The following is a 12854-nucleotide window of genomic DNA, read 5'->3' as shown; positions in this document are numbered from 1 at the left end:
TATCTAGTCTTTTAGAGTACATCTTCATGGCATTTTTTTCTTTACAGAGTTGAGGAAAAATGTTGTCCTATCTTAACTTCACAGGTGGTATGCTGAGGAAGGAGCCTGAATGATTTGTAACAATGCTGAACACAGTAGTCTGGCCAGAAGGAGCCAGGCACTGAACCTCACTGGAGTTTGTCTCAGACAGTCTCTGAATAGCTGTCATTCTCGAAAGATGCTAGGCCTTTAGACTCAGTAGTTGAAATAGCATTAGCAAGACAAGCTTTCTTCATCCCTCCGTTTAAAAAAAAAAAATAAAAATCACTTTAAACCTCCTTCTCTTTAAGTGTTAACTTGAAAAATATTTAGTGGCCTACCTTTCTGTGAAGTAAGATAAGAAAAGTTGCCATGATTTTTCAATCTGTCTGCAGGGAGTACAGGTAGAGAATCATCAAGGCACTGGGTTCAAGCTGTGGCAAAATTGATTGTTATTTCTATTACCAAGAGGTAATAGGCCAATACAATATAACACTTCCCTGGTGTAAACTAGTGATATTCACCCTGGACTTCTGGCTGTATAATCTATAATATTTTTGTAAGAATAAAGTCTAAAATTTATGATTCATTTTGAATGACCAAGTGAAAACAGTAATAGAAGTTATAGCTTTAATGATGGAAATAGGAGTACAAGAAAGGCTGTTGGCTAAGTTGGTAATTTGTAAGGCAGTTTTTACAGGGAGATGCTACAGATTACTGTACAACCTTTCATCATATCAAAGCAGAAGACTGATCCTGAGAGTTAAAAACGTGCTCAGAACTGAGTGGCTGTATCCTTAGTAAAATCTTAGGGTAGATTGCTCGTAATGGTTTAAATAAAAACATGCGTTTGTATATTTCATTAAATGTGGTAGTGTTTATGTTTAATAAATCAGCTGTTTATTAAAGGAAATTTTAAATATTTTGTTTTGTAGAATCTACATCTGAGGAGCCTGGACAAAGTGGGAAAGTGCTCAGGAGCAGGACGTTCATCATTAACTACAGGAAGCACATAAAGGTATCTAATGTGACAAAAAAGAAAAATCCACGCAGATGTGCCACTCTAGCAGCTAATAAGATTAAGATAATGAGCGATACAAAGGAAGAGCTGTCGAGCTCAGAGAGTGTTTGCACAGTGAAGAAGAACAGAAGGCAGCTTCATGGCAGTGCATCTGCGGCATCCAAGAAAAAACTGATCAGCAGCTCAGATATAGATGTTAGTGTGATGTCTGAAAATGAGAAAGAACAGGATTCTGATGGAAAAAATGATTTTTGTTCTGGGTCGTCTGCTCCGAAGAGAAAATACATTAGTGAGTCTGAAGATGAAAAAACGGAATCTGAGGTGGAGATAGAAGTGACTAAAAAGGAGAATGATGATAATGACGATCAGACAAAGAGAACTGAAAGTGATTCAGGTCTTAAGAATACATTTGACTCTTCAGAGGAGAATTACACAAACCACAAGGTAGAAAATGGGAGAAAGTGGAGAACTTCTGGTCAGTCAACTTCAGCCTACAACCATCACATGAGCAACTCTGAAGAGGAGGTGGGCTCTGAGTTAGCTAAACGTGAAACTAAAACTATCAGAAGAGCACGGAAGAAAAAATCCAGAGCTCCTTTGAAAAGATTGAAATTATCAAATGATTTAAACGAAGCATCAGAATCTGCAGCAGGGAAGAAGACAGAGGAAAAAAGCTCAGTATCAAAGAATGTGGAAACACGTGGAGCTGCAGGGAGCTCAAAAGCCAATCTCAACTGTTCTTCCGATTCAGACTCCGGAACTGATAACAGTATATACAGTAATGCCACAGAAACAAAGAGAAAAACAGGCATCGTTAGAAAAAAAATTTCAAATTTACCTAAGCGTTCCAGAAGACCCCAGCGAAGGAAACGTCGGAAACCTAAGCAAGAAAATGACTCTGAAGATTTGGAGTATACCAAATATAGAAGAGCTAACCGGCGTACTACGATAAGAACTCGAAACAGGGGTAGGCGGACTGTTAGATACGACGATTGTGACGACGACGACGATGACAGAGGTGTAGGTGATGCAGCTTGTGAAACGTAACCTTAAAAGGAAAAGCCAGCCCACTTTTTTTTTTTTTAATGGTAATAGCACTAGAACTCATGTTGGATGCTGGCTCTTCCTTGTCCTACATTTCAGGGAATATATTTATATTTTTCTATGAAAAAGTTATGAATGTGATTAGATCATGACTTTCTCCTTTTCATATTTTGACTTGCACTTGCCTGCCCATGTAGCAGCATTTAGCACAGATGCCAAAATGTGCCTCATTATAGGGGCAATTTTTTTGTCTTTACTGGTATTTTATTACATATAACAAGAGTTTAAAAAAAAAAAGTTAAAACACTGCGTAACAGGTTAATAGCAGTATGTTGAGTATTATTGTTATGGGTGCTGCAATGGAATACTACCTAGGTCATTCAACATTTGAGAACAAATTTCAAACATCTCTAATGCTGTAAGAAATCATATACGATATTAACAGGCTTATAAATAATAGTGTACGCTATAAAAATTCGGTGGATGCTAGTATTGCATCAAACGAGTAATGAACAGTCACTGAGTTAACAGCATTACAGCTTCTGTTAGTACAGATGTTAAATGTTCTGTACGTTCATTAATGAAAACATACAACTAGAACCAGTTACCAGTTGAGAAAAGCGTATTTGCCACTTAAAAAAGTATATTGGTGCTGGTGAAGAGAGGGTTTATACTGACAGGTAGTACTATCATTAATGTGACTTCTATACTGTAAACTTAAGAATATGAAATGCAGGTGAACTCTTGGGCCTAAGGGTTTTTGTGTGTTTTCTTTATAAAATAGAAAAACCAACAAAACACTTGTTCTGTTTGTTGTTTCTTTTTTATGCGTGAGAAGTTGGAGGTGCAGGGTTCTTACATTCCAGACCATTTTTGCTAAATCTCTGTTGGTCTTCCACATTTAAACTTTTAAGTGCTTCATTGTTAGATTTTTGCACTGATTAAACGTATCGGTTTTGATTGCTGCCATTTATCTGCCAATTTTTGAAATGTTTGAGATGGCTGTTGTCAAAAAATAATTATTACATAGAAGATGAATTGTCCCAGGGAAAAAAAAAAGTATATACATTTTTGGTTGGTTATGCATCAAACAGGAAAATGCATATAGCACCTCTAAATTCTTTTCCCTGGAGCTGGTTAGGCCCCCTGCCAAATCACTGTCTTCAGTCCAACACAAGGTGCTCTACTCCTTTTTCACTCTATGCTGTGGCTTTCCTGCCTCTCTGCTGGTTCAGTTTCTCAGGTTTCTCTGGTTCAATAGGAGATAAGTCAAAGCAGTTAGCTGTGACTCAGCTCAAACTGAAACAGCAAGCTCACGAGTTAGTTTTCTAGCAGACTGGACAGGTAATAGCATCTTGAAAGGCTTTGGGGGAAAAAAGTCCAGATTCATAATCACATTTAGTAACATAGTAAGTGCTTTTACAACTGGCAGTGAAGTAATGAAAGTGCTGGCAGCAGTTACTGAGAAGCACTTCTCCAGTGTAGTTGCTGACATTGTGCCAAAAGGTGCACTGACTATCACATTTTGGTATCTAGAATGTTATCTCAGTATAGAAAAGTAGTTTGTTTTTTTTTTAAAAAAAAAAGAACTTCTGTATGAAGTCCAAGAATAAGCTAGTTTGTCACTTGCCTCAGGAGTTTTATTTATTTAGACTATAATTCTTGAATATAATGTTAGAATTTAATAAGCTCGAGATGTTTATTTGATTCCTTTAAGTTGGTACACGAAATAGGAACATGGTTGTGTTCAGTGAGGAGACCTGGCTCTTCTGAGCGGCTTTGTTAAAGACAGTAAGTGGTTATTTGTTACCCCTATGTGGATTGAACTGTTCAGCAGCTGCTCACGGTCACTGTTCTGTGAAATACAACCCTCAGTAGTTGGGTTCAATCTGTTACAAGGACTCCTTTTAAAATTTCTATTTTATTAAACAGTCAAATCAACAAAACAGTTGGTAGGTTTGTATTTCTGATTCAGACTCATAAAGATGGTTTTCTTTCTTGCCGTTCAGCCGCCCTGTCACACTGTGCTCACACACCATAGGTTTGTGATGGCCCTGAAGGGTGGGAGCAGCTTCTGGCCTCAGCTTTCCCATCCCTGGGAGGGAACTGCTAGTTTAAGGAGCAGAACACTTTATTTTACAGGCAAAGCAAATGCTGTTGTGTATCTCCTTGTTTTATAGACAGACTGGAGGAGAGGTAATTAAAGAGTTTTTGTTTCATTTGTTTTTCCTGTCACCCGTATAAGAATGTATTTATTTTACTCTTCACTGACTGAACGCGTTCTCTCTTGGAACAACAGTTCCTTCTATTGACTTGGCCTGGCTCTAGTCAGACCAAAAGGGGCGATAATGGGGGGCTGGGGCCACACGCTCGGGCTGGAGCTGCTGGAGCTGCCGGTCCTCCCGCCGTGCCGCTCTCTATGGTCGGCGCGGTTAGAGCGTCGTAGCGCTGAGTGAAACTCTATGGTACCGGCGCAGCGGAGCGGCTCGGCGCGCGTGCGCGGTGCCCTCCCGCGGGGGAGAGGAAGGCGGGAGGCGGTGACGGCGGGGTGATGGCGACGTTCTTCGGAGAGGTTGTGATCGCTCCTTCCCGGGCCGGCGTGGACGATGAGGAGGAGACGGAGGAGACGGCTGAGGATAGGGAGATCCGCAGGGAACTGCAGCAGAAAAGGTAGTGGTGTGGGATGCGAGCGCTGCGCAGCGCCGTGCTTCCCGGAGGGGGTTGCGAGCCCGGCCTCTCTCGGCAGGGAGATCGCCGCGTTCTGGACGCCGGGAGCCGCGGGGAGCCCTGCCGAGGAACCCCTGCCGTGCTCCAGGTTCGTCATCGCCGTAGGACACAACGCTGTCGGTAGGTGGGAAACCGAGCGCGTGGGGCTGGAATGGCCAAAGTGCGGTCCTTTTGCCAGCAGCACGTTGGGTTGGGTCGCGGTGCGGTAATAGGAACGTGCTTTGTCTGCGGGTTTAACCTCCTGCGTCATGTTCTTACCTGGATTGTTGGTTAATTTGCAAAACCTGCTTTTTGATAATGGCACGTAGCTCGGTGTGGTGCTTGTAAATAAAACTGTGCAGTCATAAAGCTGTGCGTAAGTTATCTATGGCACTTCTGCTTGTATTTCAGAATGTCTGGGAGGTAGCTGACTTATCCCTGCTGTGCCCAGATTGCTTTGTACTACTGAACCAGATATGTGGGTTACACTTGTTAATATTACAAGTGGTATTTCACTCATCCTTTTTCTTTCTAAAGTTCTGGGATGTCAGTCATCTCTTCCTGCCTGAGTATGGGAAGCTTCTCTGAAACTTAACTGTTCTGATTTTGGAAATTTTCCAGGTCCTATTCATCCCCCTTCCCCTTTAGTTTAACGTTCTTGGCAAAATATGGATTACACACAGAAATTTCTGACTTTGAGTCCTCCTCACATTTTTTTAATTACCAGTGAGCAAGGATTTTTTTGGTATAACTTCTTTCTTGTTCGGTCGCCTTCTTACACTTTGGTCCTATACTCGTTCGTAATGCTCTGAGATGGTTACAAGTTGAAGTCTTGAGACAGCCTTTCCCCTTCCCATACATGCATACCATGGCCTTGAGCTTCTGAACAGCTGTTTCCCTTTGGATATGGAATCATCTTAAGTCTTTTCTACATCCAGATCATCTTTATCCTAGTTAACTTCCTCAACTTGTTTTTTTCTTTCTTGAGGATTTTCCTTTAAAAGTAGTTAAATATGCATTTTAGGTCTGCTCTTTCATAGGAACTACTTTGATTTATAGTAATTTGATTTAGCAGCTCTTTTGCCACTAAGTTGCATGCTTATGTGTCTGCTTCCTTGAGCCGAAGTTACAGTTCTGCCTTGCTGACTTCTGTTATTTTTTCCTTAGAAATCTGTTGAATCTCATATGTCAAGAGCTACTAGAGACAAAATATTTAGTTGCACTTGTTATTAGTATATTCTGAAGGAATCCTAGTTGGCTGTGTTGTTAATGATAAGAGATCTCTACCTATATGTAGGACAGTTCTTAATGTCTTGATTCAGCGAAATTACTCACAATCTTCGCTGGATTTGGTTGAATGTCTGTCAATAAAAATGTTTTTACTGTACATTTTAATTTGAGGATATTGAAAAGAAATACTTCACTCCAACTGTTTATTTGTAGAATAGAGATTTTATTCATTGTAAATTAACATTAGCATTCTTTGCAGCTTTTCTGTCGTCTTTTATTCTGGATTCCTTATGTTGGAAAGTAGTTGGAGCTGTGAAACTGTGGAATGAGTGGTGCCAGACAACCAATGCAACAAGTGTCCTCCCAACAGATTCTTTCTGCTTGTTCTATCAATTGATATCAGATCCAACAGTAAGTGACTTATGTGTGAATTTCTCTGTATTTTAGTATTCTGAAAAAGGGAGCAAGCTCCTTTCATCCCCACCTTGCCCAGCACAAACAGGATAAAACACTACAGCTATAGCATTTTGGATTATTCTCACAAGAAAATGTGGAAGGTTGTTATGGTCACTAAAACCGCTTTGAGTTCTGGCTTGTGGAGTTTAAAGCAAAGATGGTATTACAGAATCACAGGATGGCCCAGGTTGGAAGGGACCTCAAGGATCGTGAATCTCCAACCCCCCTGCCACAGGCAGGGCCACCAACCCCCACATTTAATACTAGACCAGGCTGCCCAGGGCCCCATCCAACCCAGCCTTGAGCACCTCCAGGGACGGGGCATCCACAATGTCTCTGGCAGCCTGTGCCAGCACCTCACCACTCTCATAGTAAAGAACTTCCCCCTGACATCCAACCTAGATCTTCCCTTCTTCAACTTAAAACCATTTCCCCTTGTGCTGCTGTTCTCTACCCTTTTGAAGAGTTGATTCCCCTCCTGTTTATAGGCTCCCTTTAGTACTGAAAGGCTGCAGTGAGGTCACCCCTACATGGTGGAATGTTTCATGAAAGGCTATGAATGAAAAACTCGTTCTAAAATAGAGATGAAGAATCCCAGGAGTACCAAACAAGTTGTTGACAGTAGTCATACCACCTTTACATGTGATTGTAAGCTACTATTGTGTCCTATAAACCACTTAAACAACCTTTTTTTTTTCTCTGTCAGATTTTGTTGTGCCAGTGTAGTTGCTATGTTGCTGAAGATCAGCAGTTCCAGTGGCTTGAAAAGGTATAACTGCAAGACAGCATACTGAGCAATGAAATTTTAGGACCTTCAAGTTAGTGCATCTGCCTCTTCTCTCTACTTTTCTACCTGACAGTACTATAAATAGCTTTTTTTGCTGTGACTTAAGTACTCAACAAATTTAGAATTACTGAATTCTGTGAAATTCTTTTCTAGATGTTGCCATTTATGTTTACCATAATTCACTGTGCAGTTACTTTTTTGGAGAGTTTCAATTTTGATCCTTTCCTGTTTTACAAACTTCTTCCTGTTCATCTTACCTTCTCAGTGACTTGTTTCAACTGGTATTTCAGCTCAGGGAGAATCCTTCTGTGATGAAGTTATAACATAATTTGTACAGCTGCCAGATAAGCATTGTAAAAATGGTGGTAGGTGGTGTCTTCACAAATGGGTGTGATCTGTTTCTTTCACAAGGTGGAAGTCTAGAAGAAGGTGCTTCCAAAGTATTATCTGTCCTGTTTGTCAATCTACTCAGATTGCTGTATGGGCAGCCCTATTATGATTCAAGGATGCAAGTACTACTAGTCATTCAGATTCTCACCCCTCCCCAAATAATATCCTTTTGATTTTAGTAAAGTAACTCCAGGGAGAATTTTCAGGCTGTTGATTTTTGGATATGGGTCCCAGTCCCATCCTAGCCTCAAGGGAGGTGTGGTTTGTTTGGTTGTTGTGGTTTAATCCTGTGGGCAGCTCAGCACCACACTGCTCGCTCCTCCTGCTCTCGGTGAGATGGGGGGAGAACTGGGGGCAAAAAAGGAGAACTTACAGGTGGAGATAAAAACAAAAAACAAAACTGTTCACTACAAAAAGGAAGAGAGAAATAATAGTAATGATGGTGATCATATATAGCATACGTGTGTGTACACACACAGAACAAGTGGAGCACAAAGCAGTTGCTCACTACTGCTGACTGATGCCCAGCCAGTCCCCAAGCAGCTTTGTCTCCCCTGCCAGCTGTCTAAGCCAGCATGTAAGGAGGATTATGTGGGTGTAGGGGAAAATTGTACAAGAGAACCACAACAGTTGTGGGAAGGCAAAGGAGATGAAAATCTGGGGTAACTTTGTTAAGTGTTACAGGGATTTCAGACCCGCATTTGTGGAAAACTGGTTTTCTTGTCATTCCATGGCTGGTTGATAAGTTTATTTGACCTGGTGAGGCATTAGTGGTTGATTTGAAATTTTAGAAACCTTGGAATCTTAAGCGTTGTGGTTTTTCTGTATTCCAGGCTTTCTTGCACTTCATTTAAATTGGGAAAAGAAAGATTCTTGTGGTTTGCACTGTCTTTTCCATTTCTGTTTTTCCAGCTGCTTGTGTATGTATTATTTCAAATGTGACTGGTTTTGAACAGTAGAAGTGTACAGTTTTAACCAAGTCAGTGTTACTGAGTATTTAGAATTTACAGCTAAGTTGTTACGCTTTTGCTTTTAGCTTAAGTTACAGGTCTGTTCTGTATTCTTTGTAAATCTCACTAACTGGAAATTCTCACAGTTTCCACGAGCCAGACTTTTTCATTTGTGCTCTCAGTAAATGATCACTGACAAAATAAAGATGTGAACTTTTGCAGAACTTCTCTTGATACCAGCAGTGTTCCCAGGCAGAGTAAACAGTTGTCATTTCACCTGGCAGGCAGATAAACACCACACTGCCATTAGCTCATCCCTACCCTGCCATGGGATGAGGGAGAAAATTGAAAAGCACAGGGATCTGTGGGAAAGAGATAAAGGCAATTTAATAAGAATGGGACTGGGAAGAGGAAAGAAAGGAGTAAAACAAACTGTAGCAACAAAGCCAGTCAAAACAAGTGGTGCACAATGCAGTGTAGTAGCTCACCACCAGCCAGTATTGGAGCAGTGGCAGTCCCCCTGGCCAGCTCCCCCAGTTTTGTTGTTCAGCATAACACCACGTGTTATGGGACGTCCACGTGGGCCAGAGTCAGCTGTCCTGGTTCTGTCCCCTCCCAGCTCCCTGTGCCCCCTCAGCTCCTTGCTGGCTGGGCAGCGCGAGGAGCTGAAATGTCCTTGGCTCTGTGTAAGCACTGCTCAGCAACAACTACAACAACAGTGTGCTATCAACATTATTTTCATCCTAAATCCAAACACAGCACCATACCAGCCACCATGAAGAAAATTAACTCTATCCCAAACAAAACCAGGACAGTAAACATCCCATTAATTGAAAAATAAGTGCTTCTGAAAAGTTACATCAGTTTTATATTACAGTGGTAGCACACTGTAAAGGAGTCGTCAGGTCCACTTCTGTGATTGGTGCTATGTACAGAAATAGGCAAGCTTCTATAGTGTTTACCAAATGCCTTGTTTCCTTTCTGATCACAAATCTGGAGGAGAGGGTTGAGAGGGAAAGTGCACATTTCTCATACTTCCCATTTTGACATAGATTCTTTCAAAACAGTGAAGGGCTGTGCAGTATGTTTTGTGATGGAGTGCAGTAGATCCAAATACATGTTTTGCGTGATATTATTTTAGGCTTATTTGACTTTGAGGGAAGCTGCAGGAAAAAAAATATTTTCTCAATTCTCTGTTCAACTTGAGCGTAATTAAATAAAATCTGAGTATTTGAAAATGAGTCATCATAAATTTAAGAACAGCGTAAATCAGAAACAACATCTGGGGAGCACAATTTCAATTTGTAATGTCTCTGAACCCGCTGAGCTACCTTGCTGTTACAAGCAACCTGGTTTTTATTTGGAGTTGTTTTTTCTTCTGCTGTCACCCTTAGTAAAAATAGTAAGCCTTAATATATTTGCAGGTGAAAGGATAGTGCTGAAAATCTGAAGCTTCTCAAGAAGACTAGTACACTTGGTAAATATGTTAGCTCTTTGTTCTCTTCATTTTTTAACTTCTGTCGTGAAAGGAACCCACATGGAATTTCCATTCAAGGGATTGTGAATCAAATTTTAGTTAGCCTTCCAAGCAAAGACTGCTCTTTGCTGCCTGCACTCAAATTGAAATTCATGTCTGTGTTTTTAACATTGTTAATGTGAGAAGAAAAACGTTCCTTTATCGGCAAAATTTTTCTTTCAGGTTTTTGGCCATATAAGGAAGGAAGGTTTACAAGTAACCATTCTTTCAACATGCCCTGTCGCTGAGTATAAAACTCAGGAATCCACTCTGACCCTTCAGTCTCCATTTCTGAAAGCCTTGAAGACGAAAGAATTCAAAGAGGAGGTCTGCTGTCCACTGCTGGAGCAACCAAACATTGTGCGAGATCTTCCTGCTGCTGGTATTTTTCAGTCTCACAGTGGCAATATAAAATTTGCTTTGAAGAAAATCCGTTTGTAATTCTAACTTTTTACTTGATGATGTGAATTGTCGACCAGATCGGCTTTTTGGAAATTAATTCCTAACAATTCACCATCTTAGATGTTGCCTTGTAAAATATGAACACGTCCAGTTTGAGGTTCATAAGCTCTTTCTGCTTGTTAGAGGTAAATAGGTTTCATGATGCTGCTGATTGGCCCTGTGTAAAGGTTAAATTTGATTTTATCATGTGCTGTAATGAAACCTCTGTGAGGCTTTTCTATGTAGAGTACCAAATTAATGTTAGCATCCATGAGGAAAGCCTCATCTGGGAAGAGCTAAAAGTTGGATGATTTTTCTAAAAAAAAAAAAAAAAAAAATCTATAGTTTGCATTTTTGTTTCATTCCAACAAAAGCTCACATTGCCTTTGCTTATTAATTAAACATTGCTCTTGAAGATATTTACCAGCAAAAAAGATGGAACTGTGCATTACTGCTTTTTGATAGTTTATTTTCTTATGTGCCTGTTCGCTGCTGAATGTAACACTTTTTCTTTTCATTTGTATCTAGTTCTGAGTTACTGTCAAGTATGGCAGATTCCTGCAGTACTGTACCAGTGCTACACTGATATCATCAAACTGGACACGGTTACAATTGAGGCATTCAAACCTCTGCTTTCTTCTAAGTCCCTGAAGAATTTAGTCAAGGTAAAATTCCATATTTAAAAATTAATGAGAGATTTGGTCTGTCTTTCTATTTCACCAGCATTTAGCTGGTCATATGACCCACCTAACCTGTAAAGCCTAACTGATTTATGCCGTATCTGAAAGCTTAAATCTTGGACCTACTAACTCAGTTATAAAGATGATTCAATATTTTTGCACTAACCAAGCAAATCAAGGTATTCTGGGATGCTGAGGTGAATGTTTTGCTGCTTTCTGAAACACTTTAATCAAAGTATAGTTGGTTCACATCGCACAACGCCCTCCTCAGTTTTGCCAGTTGGACTTCCATTTCAGTGATAGAAGGCATTTGTGTGTATTGAAGTACTTCAGCTTGAAGTATGGAAATTATCAGTTAGCATTCTAAATGTTTAAACTTAAAACAGGTTTACACTGGAACAGGTTGCCCAAGGAGGCTGTGGATGCCCCATCCCTGGAGGCATTCAAGGCCAGGCTGGATGTGGCTCTGGGCAGCCTGGTCTGCTGGTTGGCGACCCTGCACACAGCAGGGGGGTTGAAACTGGGTGATCTTTGTGGTCCTTTTCAACCCAGGCCATTCTATGGTAATGTACTCATTTACATCTATGGAAGGAAAAAAATAGTGAAAATGCAGGCTCTTCCTCCACTGTAAAAGAGGAAAAAGCCAAATTGATAAACCCCATTGCATTGTTAAACTGCAAGTTCCTTTTGGTGCCTTTGAGAGTTTTCTAGATACTTTCATTAAGGTGATATTTGTTTACAATCAACATGTTTACCAGACAGATATTCATAATATTGAAACTGGGAACAGATGATAGTGAGGGTTGGTGGGTTTTGGTTTGTTTCTATTTTGTTAACAGGGATGTAGCTAATGCTGATTGTCATTTCCTTTTCCTAGGATGTATCCGAAAGCACAAAGATTTTGAAGAAGTTGCTGACAACTGGTGAAACTCACAATAATATCTATATCTAAAGAGGACACTTGCAACACGGATGACACTTGTTTTAAATTCCAGTTTCTTCCAGAGATGGCACTTTGAAATTGTAGTTATTTCTTTAAAAGTGGAATAAATTCTACTTGATTTTTACGTCTGAATTCATTTTGGTTGCTTTCTAGTTCATCACAATAAACACACATTTTTTTTTCTGTAGGGATGGAAGACTTTCTCCAGGAGCAGCTTTGTGAGGAAAGATATCTTAATATGAAAAGCGATTTCTTTTCTTCTTCCTGAAGGAATTGTCATATCCAAATTGACTCCTCACATATACGAAAGAGTAAATATGGTCAATGTATTCTTGTCTATTTTCTACTTCAGCTTATATTACCTAACTTAAAGATTCCTGCCGTGAAGAAAATATTATGTGCATCTTTTTATGTATGTATATGTATGTACATGTGTATATACATATTTTTTAATAGTGATACCTTTTAAGGAATTGCTAATGGAAAATAAGCTTGCTTTACAAAGAGGCAGGAATGCAGGTCTTGTTTGAACTCATGGGAGAGCTGTGAATTGGATTCACTGAGTAAAGGATCACAGCAGTTCAGAATGGCACTGCCTGCAGATCAGGCAGGAAGAGGTACGTGCCCACATTCAGTTCCCATTTGCAGTACCTCATCAAGGACTTGTGTTTC

The 12854-nt window shown here is 40.2% G+C and overlaps 2 protein-coding genes across 6 annotated transcripts in view; both read left to right on the top strand.

Moving 5' to 3' along the window:
- Positions 1-2883, top strand: part of BRWD1 (bromodomain and WD repeat domain containing 1) — a 52166-nt gene extending 49283 nt beyond the window's left edge. For all 4 annotated transcript variants that reach the window (XM_042809636.1, XM_042809635.1, XM_042809634.1 and 1 more), the window contains exon 41: positions 954-2883. In XM_042809636.1, the coding sequence (XP_042665570.1) occupies positions 954-2086 (1133 nt within the window). In that variant the 3' untranslated portion in view covers positions 2087-2883. The remainder of the gene's footprint in view (positions 1-953) is intronic.
- A 1706-nt stretch (positions 2884-4589) lies between these two features.
- Positions 4590-12314, top strand: PSMG1 (proteasome assembly chaperone 1). 2 transcript variants are annotated; one of them, XM_042810578.1, is made up of 7 exons: positions 4590-4753; positions 4830-4930; positions 6279-6430; positions 7182-7244; positions 10302-10500; positions 11088-11224; positions 12117-12314. In XM_042810578.1, exons 1-7 carry the CDS (start codon positions 4635-4637, stop codon positions 12189-12191), a joined length of 846 nt encoding a protein of 281 aa, XP_042666512.1. In that variant the 5' UTR covers positions 4590-4634; the 3' UTR covers positions 12192-12314. The 2 variants fall into 2 exon arrangements, with proteins under 2 accessions (XP_042666512.1, XP_042666513.1); XM_042810579.1 differs by having other exon boundaries at positions 4596-4753; positions 4830-4898.
- The last annotated feature ends 540 nt before the right edge of the window (positions 12315-12854 follow it).

This window comes from Centrocercus urophasianus, unplaced genomic scaffold (assembly GCF_019232065.1).
Source record: "Centrocercus urophasianus isolate 14NV4802_14NV808 unplaced genomic scaffold, USGS_Curo_1.0 seq_12, whole genome shotgun sequence".
Classification (NCBI taxonomy): domain Eukaryota; kingdom Metazoa; phylum Chordata; class Aves; order Galliformes; family Phasianidae; genus Centrocercus; species Centrocercus urophasianus.
This window is presented reverse-complemented; position numbering and strand designations above follow the sequence as displayed.

Bases quoted from the DNA above. Each gene is read 5' to 3' on its own strand.
- PSMG1 (XM_042810578.1), top strand. From the start codon at position 4,635: ATGGCGACGTTCTTCGGAGAGGTTGTGATCGCTCCTTCCCGGGCCGGC. The intron at 7,245-10,301 runs GTATAACTGCAA...TTTTTCTTTCAG, and splicing joins AGTTCCAGTGGCTTGAAAAG to GTTTTTGGCCATATAAGGAA. The intron at 11,225-12,116 runs GTAAAATTCCAT...TCCTTTTCCTAG, and splicing joins CCCTGAAGAATTTAGTCAAG to GATGTATCCGAAAGCACAAA.